Source organism: Ctenopharyngodon idella, chromosome 5, assembly GCF_019924925.1.
Source record: "Ctenopharyngodon idella isolate HZGC_01 chromosome 5, HZGC01, whole genome shotgun sequence".
Taxonomy (NCBI): Eukaryota; Metazoa; Chordata; class Actinopteri; order Cypriniformes; family Xenocyprididae; genus Ctenopharyngodon; species Ctenopharyngodon idella.
In genome coordinates, this window is record NC_067224.1 from 8,470,657 (window position 1) to 8,489,608 (window position 18,952).

Here is an 18,952-nt window from a genome sequence, read left to right on the forward strand (position 1 = left end):
TCTTTAGCAAGGCAACCAGTGCAGGCCTGAAATACATGGTGGAGCAGGAACAAAGACCACCCTCTTACCAGACCACAGCATGGTTTCTGGAGCAGGTGGACCACTGGTTTGACATCATGTCCTCTCGCCACCCAGTAATGGCACTCAGCACACACAAGATCGAGGAGTACCAAAAGGCCATCAAGTTCCTTCAGGACACCATCAAACTCTTCCGTGGGCTGAAGATTGGACGAACGGGTAGCTGGAAGCCTGTGCAAACAGGAATTGTGATGGCAACATCTTCAATTCTATCAATCCAGCAAGACATGCTGGCCCAGGGACACATGTTTGTGTTGACCAGCAGGTTTACCCAAGACTGTCTTGAAAACCTGTTCAGCTGCATAAGACAGAGGAATCCAGTCCCAACTCCAGTAGAGTTTCAACATGCACTGAAATCAATATCAGTTGGGCAGTTTCTTGCGACTGTGAAAACAGGAAGTTATCAGGAGGATGACAACAGCCTTTTGGCCGACTTCCTGGACACAAAGCAGTCACTTCCCAGTCCTGGCCTCAGAGTGGAGGAGCTGATGGCACGCAGAGCTGCTCCTGACCTCACGAATACTGAGATCAGTGCTCTCTACCACCTTACAGGCTACATTGTGCATAACGTGATTAAATATTCCAAGATTTGTGAGGGTTGCCAAAGTGCAATTAAGCACAATGATGACAGTCCTGAAGAAAAGCACAGTGTTTTACTGAAGCTGAAAGAGTTCAAGCCAGGTGCACTTTGTCGGCCGTCACAAGAGGCCTTCGATTTAGTCCGGCAAATTGAGGAGCTGTTCCGAACTAGGACCAGTGGCTCCTTTATGGATCCAAATGCCATGGATATGCTGGAGAGAGAGGGTAGGCTCTTGGACAGCAGGCTTCCTTCATGCCATGATCTGCAAAAAAAAATAACCAACAGATACATTAGGCTGAGGTTAAGAATTGCAGCAAAGCAGATCTATGCTAATAGAAAAAAAAAGCTGTCTGATGATGGTCATCTTGGAAGCAAAAGCCAGACAAAAAGGGCAAAAAGGAACCAGCAAGGCCAAGAAACATCCAAACCTACAACAAGCAGGCCCCCACCAAACACCTTGCTTGTTGCCATGGAGGAGTTTGGTCTGACCTTTGCTCCTACAAATGTCCCACCACCTAGCATGGCTTCAGCATCAATAGGTATGGAGGGTCTGTTTTGCCTGTTTTCTGGTCTCTTGTCTTATGTTTATACAAGTTTCATTGATTGTATATGTGTTATTCATATATTCCAACATATCTGTCCAACATATCTGCTTAAGGAAAGATGTGACTTGTTTGTGGTAACTCTGGCACTTGACAATAATTTTCTGACTAATTATTGACAATATTATGTTCTATCTTACACTTACAGCCTCACCATCACTCCACCAGCTTCAGCACTCCACTGTTCAAATTCAAACCAGCTTCATCATCACTCCACTGCTTACAGGAACGACAAGCTCCCCCAGCCTGGCCACTGCTCCACTCCCCACCGATAATCCATCCTGTTGAAAACAAACAAAACAACACACACATACAGTGATTGTGTATGGCTTTGCAAAAATCCCACCTGTTCGACAGCTGGAACTTACTTAACTTACTGAGAGTTATTTTTATCTAGGTATAAGTCTTGGTTTAGACTTCTTTTTCACCTCCTAAAAGTGAGAAAAAAGTGAAATATTGTAAAATTAAATGTCTTCCAAAAATACTTAATATTTACAAAGATGTATTCTGGTTTCACTTGTATACGTTCCACTACACACGGGTCTGTTAAAGTTCAATGTGTCACCAAAGCAGTGTACATGTGCTTCTTTCATCAAAATTTTTAAGAGCCATGAACATGAGTTATGCAGCTGAAATTCTTCACTGTATTCTAAATAACAACTACTAAAATAATACTAAAAAACAACTTCAGTTTTTTGGTCAAATGTCAGTCTCAAATGGTTTCACATGTCTCACATGCCTCTTCAATTTAAAAATAGATTAATAACCTTTCTTTTTGCAATTATACTTATTTGCTGGGATCATCCACATTTATGCTACATATCCTATCACTCATCACAATGCACTGTCTAACAAACGGTCTGTGTAACTTCAATGACTAAATTAACCAAGGAACAACCTTGCTAGATACAAGCTAGCCATGTTATCTAGTTGAGCTAGCAAAAATAAATAAAACAAAAATTCTAGTTAAGCTAGCTAAAGTTAATTGTAATCAGGTGTTACGGTTGCAAACAAGTGTTAATCACTTTAACAACAAATCTAACGATAATAGCCGACGATAAACGTTGTATGCCAACGAACTTGAAGAAAATTTGAGGTAAATGTAGTCCAATATCAGATTATGGTAGCTAATATTAGTTGAGTGTTTGTTACTTAAGCTAGCAGCAATTAAGAGTCTACCTACCTCCAATAAACATTAACTAAAGCTGGCTACATAAAATACAACTATTATTTAGATTCATGAGAGGTCGGCTAATGCGTTCAAATGTCGAAAATACAGTAATTTCATCAACTTACCAGCGAGCGTTCTTCAGAAACATCGAAAATGTGTGGAGTTCAGTGCTGGAACTATCAGTGTTTGGAACTATTGTCTGCTCCACGACACGCGTTACTTCCGCATTCCAAAGTTCCTATGGCAGTCTATGGGAGTGTCGCAACTCTGTTTTTCAACGGCTCTGGGTGTGACTATGTAATTTATGTTGTAAAACAATACAAATCTCTTCAAGTATGTAAGGTTTTGGTTGCACTTATTGCAACCAAAACAGGACATTCTTGAGGTAACCCATGGGGAATTCAGTGATCAGTATTTAATATTCAATCACAATATTCAATATTGATTGAATCTGTATGTTTCATACTGGACTCCAAACAGTGAAAACGTACTGTTTACAACAGTAAAATTACTCAAATCTGCCTTCCGGCAGGAAGTTACGCCCTCTGCTGGTCATAATAACAGAACATTGATTATGAGAACAACCTTCGAGGAAAATCTTTACTCACAGTGTCACATAGGCTATTTAATAACTAATAAAGAATGAATCGGCGTGCTAAAGTTTCATAATTAGCTTATCATCATTATATTGCGTTATCTAACAGGTAGGGCCCTATAACGATCTATAAAAACTAAAACTGATTAACTGATTATGATAAACATATAACAAACAACCTCTGGTGATTTCTCTGTCCTTTTTAAGCTTCTTTCATAAATAAATTAATTAATTCAATTTAAATTGTGATTTATTTATTTTTTTATTTTTAATAAAAGGAAATATTTATTTAATAGTTATTCTGATTATATATAGGCTAGGCTATACCACTGTAAGTATCAATTAAAATGAAATACTGTATATTTGGCGTAATAAAATATGTTTTTCAAATAAAAATGAAAGTGTTGCCATTAAAATAGTCCAATAGATATGAGCCTAAGCCCTAAGTCCTTGCAATAGCCAATGGCAACACGCTTTACAGCTCCACGAATGACGGAAGTCGTCACTGCTCGTCAATTGCAAATATTCTGACTATTAGGTGTTTTGGTAGCTCTCTGTGTTAAATGTACGACATAGTAAATTAAATTGACCTCAATAATAAGCTGGCTTAGTGTGCAGTCAGTTTGTACTGTTAATTCGCTTATCAGTCTGAAGGCTCGCCGGAAATGACTTTTACTGGTTAAAGATATCACATCCGACCTGTGCATCATGAGGATGGATCGGCGAGTATTAGTGATATAACAGCATACTCTCACTGCTGGAGACGTGGTTTTGCGGGGACTGACGTTGTAAGGGGGAACGCAATATAGGTACTGCTTTGTTAAACATGTCTGATTTGCTCTTGATTGATTTGTGTTCGTTTCGGGGGCCTTTAAAAGCCTGACATGCATGAGGAGCCTGTTCATTGACGTCATTATGCATAGCACCTACAAATAATAATAAAAAAGTAATTATGAATATTTTTTCATGAATAATATGCAAAAGTCAGTCTAGTAACGTGTTTAATTAGTGTGATAATATTTGCAATGAAACCTGCTTAGTTTCATTTAATTATTCCTTTTGTTTTTAGCTGGTGATTTAATAACACTTCATGTGTATGAATTGAAATGTATGTGCACGTATAGACAGTTCAGTGGTTATTCGGTTATTCGGAGTTTAGAAGAGCGTGCCATTGCTATTGCTACAGTAAAACAGCTTGAAATGGGCGTCTGATAGGTTCCTGTATTTATTGACTACTGAATATATCCTGATAGAAACATGTTTATCAAATAAAATCAGTGGAGATACCGGTGGTAACGTACGGAAGTTGCGCTAGACATTTGAAGGTTATACGGTTTTGCTAACAAGTCAGGGAACCATTTTAGTAAGTTTCACTACAAGTATGTAAAACATGCTACCACCATGTATATTGTTTGTATTATATGGTATGTGGTACCATGTATATGGTAGTATTACCATCTCATATATTGGAGTATCATGTAAACACGATGGTATATAAATATGCTTATTATTCAGTGCCATAGTATTACCGTCTGAAACCTTACATGGAGAAATTTGTAAATACTATTATATGTAAATATTGTATGATTGGTAAGACACAATAGTAATACTAATTTTACCATATTTAATTCAAGTTATGTCTTATGACTTAATCTGTTACCTCATCTCATCCATCAGTTCCTTGAAAGATGTTGTCCAATCTTCCGGCTGAACAGAAAGGGACCGAGCAGGTGCCTGCATCTGCAGCTGGTCCGTGCCATCGTGCTCCTCAGTCTTTGCTGTATCAGGAGCAGCTGGCTAAAGGATGCAGAGAAACCAGCAGGGAGGAGATTGAATCTGGTGACAGACCACAGCCCTCAGACTTTGAGAACGGAATGAAGGAAGTTCGTCTGGGGAATGAAGGAGCTCTGAGACAGATGACGTTTGATCCGAAAAGTAGTAACTCTGGAGTCGATCCTAGTGCGATTTGCATACACATGTGTACTCAGCAAGGTAATGTTGAATATATGTGGTAGAATCTGCAATGTTCCCTCTAAGTTTTGTTTTTACTGAGCAATTTCTGTTTCTACAGAAGACCCCTTAGCTACCTGAGCAGAAACACCCATGTTCCCCATGCCTTAAAAAAAATAAAAAAATAAAAAAAATAAATAAAATGTAAAAAGTGTCTTATGCTCAACAAGGCTGGATTTATTTGATTAAAAATACAGTAAAAATGGTAATTGTGAAATATTACAATTTAATATATTTTTTAAATGTAATTTATTTCTGTGATGGCAAAGCTGAATTTTCAGTATCATTACTCCAGTCTTCAGTGTCAGATGATCCCTCAGAAATCATTCTAATATGCTGAATTGGTGCTCAAAAAACATTTCAAGAAACTGTGATGCTTTTTTTTTTTTTTTTCACGATTCATTGATGAAGTGCAACACTGTAAATGTCTTTACTGTCAGTTTTGATTAATGCATCTGTGCTGAATAAAAGTATTAATTTCTTTTAAAAAAAATCGTACTGACCACAAACTTTTGAATTGTAGTGCATAGAGCAAATATTTAGGTAATATGCCAGGATGATAGTTATTGAATAGTAGGAGGCCACAATTTTTTGTTTAAGTAATTTTGTCAAGTTTTTTTGTTATATTAATCCTGATTTAACAAAAGACATCGCTTAGACTAATAGAAAAATGTACAAAAATAATATAATTCCAGAATATAACAAGAATACAATGTAAAATGGAATAACAAGACAGAAAAAAAATAATCCATGGTCTTTTAGGCCTTCCATAGTTTGCTTCCATAGTTTGCTGCCTATTCATTTAGCTTTTTCTTCAAGAAAAGCTGAATTTGAGTTTGTCCCCTGGGTTTTTTTGGTCTGCTGCTGCACAGGAGTAACTTCAGAAGTAACTTAATTCATCTTAGAGGGAATGTTGCAGATGTGAAATGTGAAAGACTTGGTTCCAAATAAATCATTAAAATGTTTTGGTATCTTCTATGAGTAAATATATTGCTTTTACGAAGCAGCGCTTTTGATCAACATCTCTTTTGCAGAGGGCAAGTTCAGGGATCCACGACCAGCTGGACCATCAGGAGAGCAGCTTGGAGCTCTTGAACGATTTCTTGTGTCCCATCAAACTGAGATGAAACGTCTGCTGACTGATACCTTCGGATCTCTGACCCAACGTCTTGAGGCAGTGGAGAGGAGGATGGACCAGCTGTGTTCACAAAGCAGTGCACATACCCGCAGTTTAGCTCAGCTGCACAGTAAAGTTGGCCAGCTGGGAAGAGACTTGTCCTTTTGCCGTCCAAATACTTCAAGTGTTTCATCAGCTTACAGTTTTGGTAAATGTTCATGTTTGCGTAATGATATACTTAAAGGAATAATTATATAAATTGGTGCTAATTTTATTTTCTGTTGTAAGAAGAAGTTGAAGTGGGACATATTGAAGGGCCCTTCAATATGTCCCACATACACCGATGAGCCATTACATTATGACCACCTACCTAATAACATGTAGGACCTCCATTAGCCCGCAAAACAGCGGCTACACAGCGAGGCATTGATTCAACAAGGTGGCGATAGGTCTCCTGGGGTGTCTGGTACCATAATGTCAACAGCAGGTCCATACATTGCAGGGTGGTGGTGATGTAGCGACAACCTGCTTTTCCAAGTCGAACCACAAATGTTCGATTGGGTTCATGTTAGGCCAAGGCATTAACAGAAATTCACCATCATGTTCCTCGAACCACTCCTTGACGATTCTGGTAGTGTGGCATGGCGCATTATCTTGTTGGTAATGGCCATCACCAGCAGGGAACACAGTTGTCATGAATGGGTGCACTTGGTCCGCAACAGTGTTCAGATACCTGACAGCTGTCAGGGATTGTGTGTAGATAATGGAACCTAAAGTGTCCCAAGAAAACCGCTGCCGGCCTCTGTCCACCCAACAGTGCATCCAGGTTCCATAGCCTCTGTTGGTAATGGACGTATCCATGATTGGCCTTTGACGCGATGCACCAGGAATCTTGATTCGCCAGAATCAGGCCGTGGGTGCGTTCAGCATGAGGACCCGGCTGGGTCATCTGCTACGCAGGCCCATACGCAGAAGGCTGCGATGAACTGTTTGCTGTGACACATTACCCTGGTCACCACTGTTGTAGCTGCTGGTGATTTGTCACACTGTGGCCCTGCGAACAATGTGCAACAGTCTCCACTCCCCTCTGGGATCAGTGAGCTGTGGACGACACATGGCTGGATGACGGTTCGTCGTTTGGCCATCCGTACAGCACGTTTGATACATACTTACTACAGCAGCACGTGAACAACCTACAAGAAGCGCTGTTTCTGAGATCAAAGTTCTGGGGCACCATGCCATCACAATTTGTCTTTTATCAAACTCCGATTACTCGGCAGCGTTTCCCATTCTGACACTGAACACTCTACTGCCCGAAAGCTGGTCCTCGGGTCGTATATATACTGCTCTGTGAACTACACCTGCGGAACTGTTTGGTTGCCAGGCGCGCTCATTTCTCTAGGCTGGGGGTGATCATAATGTAATGGCTCATCGGTGTATATCCCTTTTTAAATAGCCAATAGCATTTAGTTTGTTACATCCTTGGACCATACTTTGGGTGCATCATTAGTATGGTCTGTTTTTTTGAAAATTTTCTAGGAGATGTATGTACTCTAGAATGTACATGACCTCAAAGCTAAGCAAAGACATGGATTACATTTTGATTTGATTATATTGTTGTGTGCTTACAGGAGTAGACGCAGAAGTGCCAAAAGACAACAAAGGAATCATCTCAAATGCCTCCTCTTGTAGGCCACAATCTCTTTATAGATCACCTGAATCAAAAAAGGACCCTGTGTGTTCATGGGCAATGTCAACCCCTGCTCATAAGCCTGAGGACCTAAGCTGTGAGGGTCTTGGTAGGAATTGCAGTGGCTCCAGTTCATCATGTGGAAACCTAAAAACATACTCTTCTGGACAAACTGACAATTGTTTGCAGGGTAACTACTCACCCGTTTCAGATTTTGAAGACCTGGAAATGGAACTGGAAGCTGAGAAGGACAGAGTCGCCTTAAGCTTATTGGTCGATTCTGTGCTCAGCTGCTCAGATGACAATGACAGCCGAGGACTTTCTTGCAAACAGGAAGCCCTGTCCTCTGATAGTGATGATAAATCTGGTCAGGAAGGAGAAGAAATCTTGAAAAATCAGCGTTTACATGTTCCTGAACACCCCCGGGTGCCTTCCGTTCAGTTTTTCAAATCTTCAGCTCCTAGTGTCGCAAAGTCACACACAAATACAGATCCTATTTTTTCGTTTTCAAAAGAAACAAATCCAAAGCCCTCTGGAAAACCAGAAGCCTTGACAAATTCCAGTAAAGACGAGAGTGAAAATAGTCAGCAGCAGTCCTTTAGTCGAATTGCCTTCCCTTTCTCCACTAATCCACTTGGAGCACTACCCAACCCTGAGAAACCCAAGGGTTGTTCGGTTCTCTTTCAGACTTCTAACAAGAAAGAAGATGAGATCTTGCACAAGATTGAAATTAATGGTGTTTTTCACTCTACCACTACCTCATTGAGTAATAGTACTTCAGTCTTGGTTCATATCCCAACGTCAAGGGATGTAGATGGGCTGACATGGACAAACGCTGGAGATTGTGTAGAGAGCACAAAGATAAGTAGTAAAGAACAAACCATTGATTGTCAGTTACCATACTCAAAGGACAGTCCTTTAAAATTCTCTTTTCAAGGGTCATCAATCCTTCCATACTGTAAACTTCCTTTACCAAACCAATTGGTAAAAGGTGTAGGTGACCACAAGTCACTAGGTTCGCTTTTGACATTTCATCAAGCACACTCCAGTTCCCATCTCTTGGGCTCAAGAAATGGGTCCTCCAAACCATTTTTAGACAGTGATACTAACAAACTGTTAAATAAGCTCTCGAATACTGCCCACCGCTTGGTATCCAGAAGCTGTTCCTCAAATGACTTGGACAGACGGACTGGTTACTGCAGAACTGGATCCAAGCTCAAACACTGTGGTGGAAAGACACATCACCTTCGTGGATTTAGAGAAGTTGGAGAAACCCTTTCTTTGTCCTTTCTTGAGCAGGGGGGAGAGATATCCAACCATTGGCAGCCAGTTCTTGAGGACTCAATACTTCCTGTTTCTTCTTGGTTGACTGGTACACTAGCTTTTCCTTCAAATGCTTTACCTATCAAGCTGGATAAAGACTCTGCATGTTGTCCTAGCTTATCTCAACTTTTTCGGCCTACCACTCCACCTTTGTCTCCTTTAAGCAAAGGGAGCTTCTCTTGGGCAGGTGTTAGTACCGTCCTGGCTTTATCTTCTCCAACATCCTTCAGACTGTGGTTTCGACACAGAAGGTTCAACTTTCCTCTTATGCAGTTGTCACGTCCTGGTATCCACACGGTTGTGAGTCGGATTTTGGGGCAGTGCAGGTGTCATCCTTTTCGACCTCTGGTTGACTTCTCAGCCCCACCAGGCGTAGACAACGATCATCAGTAAGTTAAAACTGTTGAAGTTAAATTTCTTTTGCATGCTTTGATTGCAAGGAAGTTTGATTTACATAATCAGAAATTAATGTCAGTTTTGACCTGCATGCTGCATGCACTTACAATTCAACCCGTTTTGATCTACATCTTTTCGTTGATAGCTATACACGACGATCCAGTCAAGAAGCTACACCCAGCAGGAAAAGAGCTTCAGCACGGTGGGCATATCCCCCTGCATTTTTCGCTATTTAGCCGACCTAATCATTGAAATTTTCTTTGCTTACCAGTTATGGTTCAGATTGAAGGTGAAGTGCATCATTTCAGTACAACTAGCAACACGAAATCGAATTGCAGAAAAGCTTTCCAAACCTGTGGAATGCCCGGTATCTTTATTATGTTTCTGTCTTGTTTCCTTCAATCTCATTTTATGTTACCTGTGGGCTTCCTGTGTTTGGAATGCAACAGTAAACAGGGATGACACCGGATCCCTCTTCATTGTTGCTCTGTTGATTCATTCTATTCACATTGTGAATGGGTAAAGTTGTGCCAGATCTACTTCTACAAACTTTGGTGCATTTTTGCTGCAGACATGAATGACAAGCTTGTGTGGTTAGGTGTGTTTGAGCTATCCTGTTACTTTTCTAAGTGATTTAATGCACGATTTTCACCCAGCAGCCCAATAAACAGGTAGAAAAAAAACATAGGAGTAGTGACTGAGCCAAAATCTACAGACAAAAATATAAGGGCTTTTCACACTTTAAATAGTTAACCCTGGGTCATACTAGACCTCGGGTAAATGGAATCCTGGGTTGTCCTGGGTTCACATTTCACACTGCTCATAATTTATCCGGGGTTAACAATTAATCCTGGGTATTCGTAAACTGACGTTTCATGTACATTTCTAAACCCTGGGTTAACATTCTTATTTGCATATTTGTGGTGTCAGTGTCATTAATTGGATGAACGCAGCATGCGACCTGTTTACATAATAGCTCTAGTATTGCGCATCCTTGTATTGCCTACTGTACTATCGAGTTTATACTGAACGGACATTTCGGACTATAAAGGTAAGAATGAAACAGTTTTTTTTACTGAAATTGTCAATTTTTCTCTAAGCATTTAACATTTTTCCTCTCAAACGGTGAATTTAATGTTTATATACAATGCGAGGTGTTTCCGTGACTGTCCAAAGCACATGAATATGAGGCACGCGATTGGTTATCTGTTGCTAAACGTCTAGCTGCAACATTCTAACCGCATCATTTCACACCTTACAAGTTTGGCACCCCGCTTCTAAATTACAAGTGTGAAACGTTTCTTTACCCAGTGTTTAAAGTGGTTTTAAAACGAAGATAACCCAGGGTTAAGTGCAGTGTGAAAAACCTTATAGAAATATTGAGGCTGGGATCGGCTTGTAAGCAGCCACCCTAGCAACTGCATAGCAACACCCTGGCATCCACTCAGACCATCTTACATGGTGTCATAACCAAACGCAACGTGAAAAGATTTTAGCGACAATTTTAGCGTCAAACAAGACATATCTACAAGATGTGGCAAAATTACTCACAAATCACAGCCAATCAGAACAGTGTTTGGGTGGGCTCTGTCTCTGCAAGCGCACTGCTGTCTCACACTCCCAATGAAATAGATAACTACATAATCAAATTAATAATAAAATCAAATATTTTCACTATTCTAAATACATACTCAGTGATCGATATAATCTTTGTCCTGAAATACACTTGTTTGTTCGCGCAGTTCAATTTGAACGTTCTTGTTTCACTTTATTTCCTAAGGTATTTTTGAGATCTGAGGTAAATAATTAAATCTCTCTTTTATTATGGCTGATAAAGTCACACAAAATGATATTTAAACTCTAATTAAATAATTTTTATACTGTATAGAACACAGTCGATACTTAAGGTGTCAGTCGCAACGTTGCATAAATAGAAATGATTCCAAAAATAGAATCCCCTGTCTCAACTTGTCGCGTACATCACTGTCATACACTGTCATGGTTAGGACAAAAACTCTGATTTACATGGAAAATGTGCCTTTTATCATGTTGCGGTGTTTTGTTATGTCTGGTTAGGACAAAGCAGCTGCATAGCAACACCTTGGCAACCACTCAGAACACCCTAGCATCATGACAGCACTAACGTTTTCGGAAAATGTGAAAATCTAGTTAGGTATTTCTGTTTGGTTTGGTGCTGCTAGTAGTGCAGAAATGACTCGCTTCACCTCAAGTATTATGTCTTTTAAGCGATTTGCATAGTAAAATAGAATCATATCAATAAAATCAATCTGTCTTTTCAGATTTGTTCATTCTATCATCATATTTAAAGCATGAAGCCAGTCCAGTTTTACAAACCACAGCTATCTGCACTTCTAAGCTGATCATTTAAACATGTAGATGTTGACTGATGTTATACATACATTGTGTGTAGGAAGGCCATCTCATCTTCACCAGTGTGTCATCTGTCAAAAATTCGTCTCACACCAGAAAGGTGTCTGGATCACCCCTCACGGCACAACATCAGCCCCAAGTCGGTGCGATTGGATGGATCCCCTACTGAATCTGTGCCTAGTTTTGCTATTGTCAGTGCAAATGTCAAATACCCTGGTTTGCATAGTCGGGGGGCATCTAGAGAAATGAAACAGGTATTATATTATCTCTTCTAGAATTTGAACAAATTGTTAAGAAAGAAGAAAAAATTCAAGTTGGCAAATACACTCACCTGTTACATTATTATGTACACCTTGCTAGTACAGGTTTTACCCCCACCCCCTTTTGCCTTCAAAGTCACTTCAATCATCACCTTTCTTCCCCGTTCTGATGCTTAGTTTGAAATTCATCATATTGTAATGACCATGTCTACATGCCTAAATGCAATGAGTTGCTGCCATGTGATTAGATATAGTGTACCTAATAAAGTGGATGGTGAGTGTATTTTTGGATACAGACATTACTAAACAGTTTTTTTTCCTCAAGGCTTGACATTCATCTTTCATTTAGGTGGGACTCTACGATACTAATGCTGAAGCTCAAGCAGGTCAGCGTTCCAAAAGGGTCTCCCAAATTCGTATTCGTAAGACAGTTCCCAAACCAGATAACAACCTTACTCCAATGGGACTCCCCAAACCAAAAAGGTGAGCATTCAACTCATCTAGTCTTTATAATATGATGATGATGATGAGAAATCTTAAAGGGTTAGTTCACCCAAAAATGAAAATTCTATCATTAATTATTCCTCATGTCGTTCCAAACCCGTACAACCTTTGTTCATCTTCGGAACACAAATTAAGATATTTTTGATGAAATCCGAGAGCTTTCTGACCTCCCTATACACCGCAACGTCATACTAATTTCAAGGCCCAGAGAGGTAGTAAAGACATTGTTAAAATAGTCCATAACTTTGCAGATGTTGTTTATGCTTAAACAGCAACATTACACACTAACTAAAGTTAAAAAAGTGAATCATCATATAATCAAGAACCACTTTAATATTTGAGGGATGAACTCCCGGCTTGATTAGACTCTTGTCATATCAAAAGTGATAAGACTTTTCAGTTTTATGGACAAACTCACACCCGGACTATGGACTTTGATATTACTTTGGTCACTGTCACTATGGTTAATGGTAAGAGAAAACGGGCTTGACTCCCGTTGCACGTTCACACAGACAGTATTCGAGACGCTACTGTTAGTTGCTGTTTGAATGGGACATTTCGAGACTGTAAGTAAATGTGGTTGTCAATCCACAAAATTGATAGTCAAGTCACCTTTATTTATATAGCACTTTATATAATACAGATTGTTTCAAAGCAGCTTTACAGTGATAACAGGAGAATTATTCAATGATGCAAAAAAAGAAAATAGTGTCATTGTTCAGCTGAAGTCAGTTCAGTGTTGTTTCATTTCCGTTGTAAAAATCATCAATTATTAAAAGGTTAGTTCACCCAAAAATGAAAATTCTGTCATTTATTACTCACCCTCATGTCGTTCCACACCCGTAAGACCTTCGTTCATCTTCGGAACACAAATTAAGATATTTTTCATAAAATCTGATCACTCAGTGAGGCCTGCATTGACAGCAAGATAATTAACACTTTCAATGCCTAGAAAGTTACTAAAGACATATTTAAAACAGTTCATGTGACTACAGTGGTTCAACCTTAATGTTATGAAGCGACGAGAATACTTTTTGTGCACCAAAATAACGATTTTATTCCAACAATATCTAGTGATGGGCAATTTTACACTGCTTCATGAAGCTTCGAAGCTTTACGAATCTTTTGTTTTGAATCAGTGGTTCAGAGTGCGTATCAAACTGCCAAAGTGATGCCATTGAAATTTCGAAACACTTATCACGTAACAAAGCCTCGTTTACTGAAATCAAGTGACTTTGGCAGTTTGATATGCGCTCCGAACAACTGATTCGAAACAAAAGATTTGTAAAGCTTCGAAGCTTCATGAAGCAGTGTTTTGAAATCACCCATCACTAGATATTGTTGAATAAAGTTGCTATTTTGTTATTTTTGGCACACAAAAAGTATTCTTGTCGCTTCATAACATTAAGGTTGAACCACTGTAGTCACATGAACTGTTTTAAATATGTCTTTAGTGACGTCATCGTCCAGCTCAGTTCAGTTTTCATCCAATAGTGTCAGTGCAAAAGAACCTTGGGAGAAACCAGGCTCAGTCGGGGCCAGTTCTCCTCTGGCTAACAAACGAACACGGTGTGATTATGATTCAGGCTGCATCACAAGTCAGAAATCAGATTGTGGATCGATAGCATTCAAATATTTCAGTGTGACGGTGTAAACGTAGCCTTAATGACCAAATTAAAAGTCCTTAAATATCATTGTGATATTCATAGTAGTGTTGTAGTCAAGGCCTCTTAAACCAAGACCACGTCAAGACCAAGATCAGTGTGTGTTGAGACCGTGACAAGAACGAGTACAAATGCAGTCGAGACCGAGACAAGAACAAGAACTTCAAAAAATGGTCTTGAGACCAGTCTTGAGTAGTACAACACTAATTCATAGTGTTAATAAAACATTGATTATATATCATAAATATTTGCTTCAATGTCCAGCTCTAAAATGTTTCAATTGATTGATGCGTTTTTGTCCTATAAGGCTGAAGAAAAAGGAATTCAGTTTGGAGGAGATTTATACCAATAAGAATTACAAGTCTCCAGTACCTAACAGGTTTGTTCTTGCAATTTTTGTATTTATTTATTTTTACTCTTTTTGTGTTTTTCTGGAAATCATTTTCTGGTTCTTATTTTCATTTACACAGAAGTCTGGAGACGATATTTGAAGAACCGAAAGAGAAGAACGGCTCTCTGATCTGCATCGGTCATCAGAAACGAAAGCGAGTTCTAGACTTCCCAGATTTCACGCTACCTCGGAAACGCAAGGCTAAAACTAACCTGGGTCCGCTGCGTGCAAAGGGGCCGCGAGGAAGAGCTCGTAGGGGTAGACAGGATGATGCTGATCTTGACGTAATGCTGATTGAGAGACTCACAGAACTGGAAGACTACTTTTCTCGCCAAGGCCTGGAGGTTTAAGCTCAGATTTTCACAAATCTGTTCCCAATAAGTTACCAAAAGTGTTGGTTTAAATCTTATTGCCAGGCATGGAAAAAATTGGAGCTTTACACATTGTTGTACACGGAACGATTAGCAATAGATGGAAATGAACATATTCTTGTAGCAGTTACAGTTGAGACTGCACAATGAAGTGCACTGACCCAAAAGATATTTGAATAATGAGTGTGTGTGTGTGTGTGTGTGTATAAATAATACAAGCACATTATAGTAAACCTTCACTTGAGCACTTTCCGTTTCCTCACAATGTGACTGCTGCAACTTAGTTGTGTTTCGCTTGCATTTGCGACATGTGGCTAACCAAGATGTTCCTTACTGTCATTTTCTGGCAAAAAAAAAGAAATGAGTGTGGGAATGACGATTAATGATCCTTTGGTTTATGCCCTTCATGGTCTCAGAAACAAGAAGGTGCTCACCTTAGACTACTTATGACCTATGAAATTGGCAGCTTAAAGGATTAGTTCACTTCAGAATTTCCTGATAATTTACTCACCCCCATGTCATCCAAGATGTTTATGTCTTTCTTTCTTAAGTTGAAAAGTAATTATGGTTTTTGAGGAAAACATTCCAGGGTTTTTCTCCAAATAGTGGACTTCAATGGCTACCAATGGATTGAAGGTCCAAATTGCAGTTTTAGTGCAGCTTCAAAGGGTTCTACACAATCCCAGCCCAGTGAAACAATTGGTCATTTTCTAAAAAAAAAAAAAAAAAAAAAAAATTGATATACTTTTTAACCACAAATGCTTCTCTTGCACTAGTTCTGTGACGCGCCATGCATTACATAATCACGTTGGAAAGGTCACGCGTGACGTAGATGGAAGTACCACGGTAGGGCGAAAAAGTCTAATTTTCTCCTCCAACTTCAAAATTGTCCTACATTGTTGTTTTACCTTTTTTTGTAAAGGCCTTTTGACTTAGTCTTTGCATGTTCACTTTGTAAAAACCTGCTTGGTACTTCCGCCTACGTCACACAACATGATTACATAATCTGTGGCGCAGAGCAGTGCAATACGAGCATTTGTGGTTAAAAAGTATAGAATTTTTTATTATTTTTTTTAGAAAATGGCGATCGTTTGGTTAGATAAGACCCTTATTCCTCAGCTGGGATCGTGTAGAGCCCTTTGAAGCTGCACTGAAATTGCATTTTGGACCTTCAACCCCTTGGTAGCCGTTGAAGTCCACTATATGGAGAAAAATCCTGGAATGTTTTCCTCAAAAACCTTAATTTCTTTTCGACTGAAGAAAGACAAACATCTTGGATGACATGGGGCTGAGTAAATTATCAGGAAATTAATTCTAAAGTGAACTAATCCTTTAAAGGGATAGTTCACCCAAAAATAAAAATTGTCATCCCCTCAAGTTGTTCCAAACCGGTATGAATTTCTTTCTTCTGTTGAACTCAAAATGAGATATTTTAAAGTATGCTGGTAATCAAACAGTTGACGGTAGCCATTGACTTCTATAGTAGGAAAACAATACTATGGAAGTCAGTGGCTACGGTTAACTGTCTGGTTACCAAAATTCTTCAAAATGTCTTCTTTAGTGTTCAACAGATGAAATTCATAAAGGTTTGGAACAATTTGAAGGTGAGCAAATGATGACAGAGTTTTCATTTTTGGGTGAACTATCCCTTTCAATTTTATCATTACACTACTGTTTTTTTTTTTTCCCCATCTGGACAAATTTCTCTGTCTAGATAAAATTCTGAGCGATTTGCTGCCAAAAACAAGACTACAAAATATTTACCAGGCATAGTGCAGTGATTGATAACTATATTCTTGTGAGACGTTTTAATGTATTTCACCATAGAAATATTAAACTTTGTTGTTGTTCTTGCTGGGCTGTCATGAATAAGCCATGGCTTTCCCCTCAGCCTTTTCACCTTTAGCTGCTAGACTGTTTAAACTTTTCCGCCTGTTCTTCAGCTATTTGGCGTTGGTTTGAGCAAAATGAAAATTCTGTCATTTACTCACCCTTCACGTTATCCAAAACCTGTTTGACTGACTGACTGACTTTCTTCAGAATACAAAAAGAAGATAAAAATTAGTCTTTTTTATTTTTGGCCATATAATGAAAGTTAATGGAATCCAATGTTGTTTTAAACCCCATTGACTTTTATTGACAATGCAGTATTGTTTAACATTTTGTGTTCCACAGAAGAAAGTCAAACAGGTTTGGAATGATACGAGAGGGACGAAATTATGTCAAAATGTGAGAAAATGTTTTTGAGTCCCTTTAAAGGTTTTTCCATTTATCCCATATACTATATAGCCAAGAGAACATGCTGACACCTCAAAAACAGGGTAGACAAGCCTTTGGTTTGTGTTGGTTTGTGACAAAAACTCCATTGCTCTAATGTTAACTGTGAAAATGCTTTTATTCATCACAAACTTTTGGATTAGACTTATCCAAAACAGAGCCAAGTTGTGATATGTAATACATGTTTGTTGTGAATATATGCTTCTTATTTGCAGGCTTAATATCTGGTTGAAATTCACTTCTCTGACCTGACATTTACTGGATGTTATATGCAGCTAATAAAGTGGTGATCTGGCCAGATTGGACAGATTTTTTTTAGTTTTAGTTTTATCATTCCATTGTGAGATATACTGCCACAACTTTATTCTTATTTTTTGAGGATGAAAGCAAGGCAACATACTTTTTTCTTTCTTTTTTTTTTTTTTGGTGTGGTGTTGTCATATTTTTAGTGTTTATTTAATTCTTTTGGAAAGCTTTTATAATCAATCGTAATGTAGCTTTGGACCTAATTAATTACCTATAGTCGGTTTGCACTTCACCCCCAAAGAATCTGCGCCTTTGCCTAACAAGCATCTCTGTGCCAGTTTGTGATGGAAATGTGGTTCCAGCTTACAACCTATAGACATTTATTGTCTTTTATCTCTTTGAAATTTTCATATTGTACTTGCAGGCCCAATTTAAAATAATAAGGCTGATGTGTGTTTTGCTCAATTATGCAGTGGAACCAGCTGTTTTTTTTTTTTTTTTGTTTGTTTGTTTTTTTCAAGATGGAAATATTTTTTATTTGTATTGATTTTTATTTCCATACTAAACTTGCTGTGTTACAGATACTGTTACTGTTGTGTTTCTCTTTGAGCCCACCAACAGACCAACACTAAGTATTGCTTGAGTGCTGTCAATCAGTGTGATTTTATATATATATTTTATGAATAAAATAGTGTTAACTAAGACTCTTTTAATTATCTTTTTTTTGATGATGATGATGAAAAATAATTATGAAAAAATAAATAATAAAATAAAGAAATAATTTAACTTTTATCCTCTTATGTCTCAACAACAACAAAAAAGCTATTTCTGGATGTATTTTTCTTGGTTTATTTTATTTTTTGTACCTGGTATTATGACCATACTATTGTTTTGTACTGGCTAAATTATATTTAAAAACATTTTTTTTACTTTGTTTTAAATCGAATATTTCTCAGAAAAACAGAAAAGTTATGTTTTTTTCATATTTGTAAAAACTATATAGTACAGTCTGTCTAGGACTGTGATTAAACACTCCATATTCCAGTATATTGCATCACTGAGTCTCGTGAAGGACGAGAACAGTAACTGGCTGCATACAAGCATCATGGCCAAAGCCACTTTAAGGCAAGCCGCCAAGGTTAGCAAGAAAAAAAAGCGTAGCGCCTGCTAACGCTGTGGTACGCAGGAAATAAAACCAGGGGCCGTTTTCGAATGGATGTCTATGGAGGAGAGGTTTCACTACGCTGAATAAACTGCTTTTGTGGGAAAACGGCTTTTCATTTAAT

General features: G+C 38.5%; 1 protein-coding gene across 2 annotated transcripts; it reads left to right on the forward strand.

The window, feature by feature from the left end:
* The first annotated feature begins 3,507 nt into the window (after nt 1-3,507).
* On the forward strand, nt 3,508-18,370 carry wu:fi75a02 (uncharacterized). 2 transcript variants are annotated; one of them, XM_051895807.1, is made up of 9 exons: nt 3,509-3,835; nt 4,704-5,018; nt 6,071-6,361; nt 7,785-9,555; nt 9,708-9,764; nt 11,994-12,207; nt 12,563-12,696; nt 14,689-14,760; nt 14,852-18,370. In XM_051895807.1, the coding sequence occupies exons 2-9, from the start codon at nt 4,715-4,717 to the stop codon at nt 15,120-15,122; spliced, it is 3,114 nt and encodes a 1,037-aa protein (XP_051751767.1). In that variant the 5' UTR covers nt 3,509-3,835; nt 4,704-4,714; the 3' UTR covers nt 15,123-18,370. The 2 variants fall into 2 exon arrangements, with proteins under 2 accessions (XP_051751768.1, XP_051751767.1); XM_051895808.1 differs by lacking the exon at nt 9,708-9,764 and having other exon boundaries at nt 3,508-3,835.
* The last annotated feature ends 582 nt before the right edge of the window (nt 18,371-18,952 follow it).

What these genes read in the sequence shown, in the direction of transcription:
- wu:fi75a02 (XM_051895807.1), top strand. Translation starts at nt 4,715, where the DNA reads ATGTTGTCCAATCTTCCGGCTGAACAGAAAGGGACCGAGCAGGTGCCT. An exon ending in AGGAAAAGAGCTTCAGCACG is followed by an intron (nt 9,765 to 11,993) that starts GTGGGCATATCC and finishes CATTGTGTGTAG; the next exon opens with GAAGGCCATCTCATCTTCAC. An exon ending in GGACTCCCCAAACCAAAAAG is followed by an intron (nt 12,697 to 14,688) that starts GTGAGCATTCAA and finishes TTGTCCTATAAG; the next exon opens with GCTGAAGAAAAAGGAATTCA.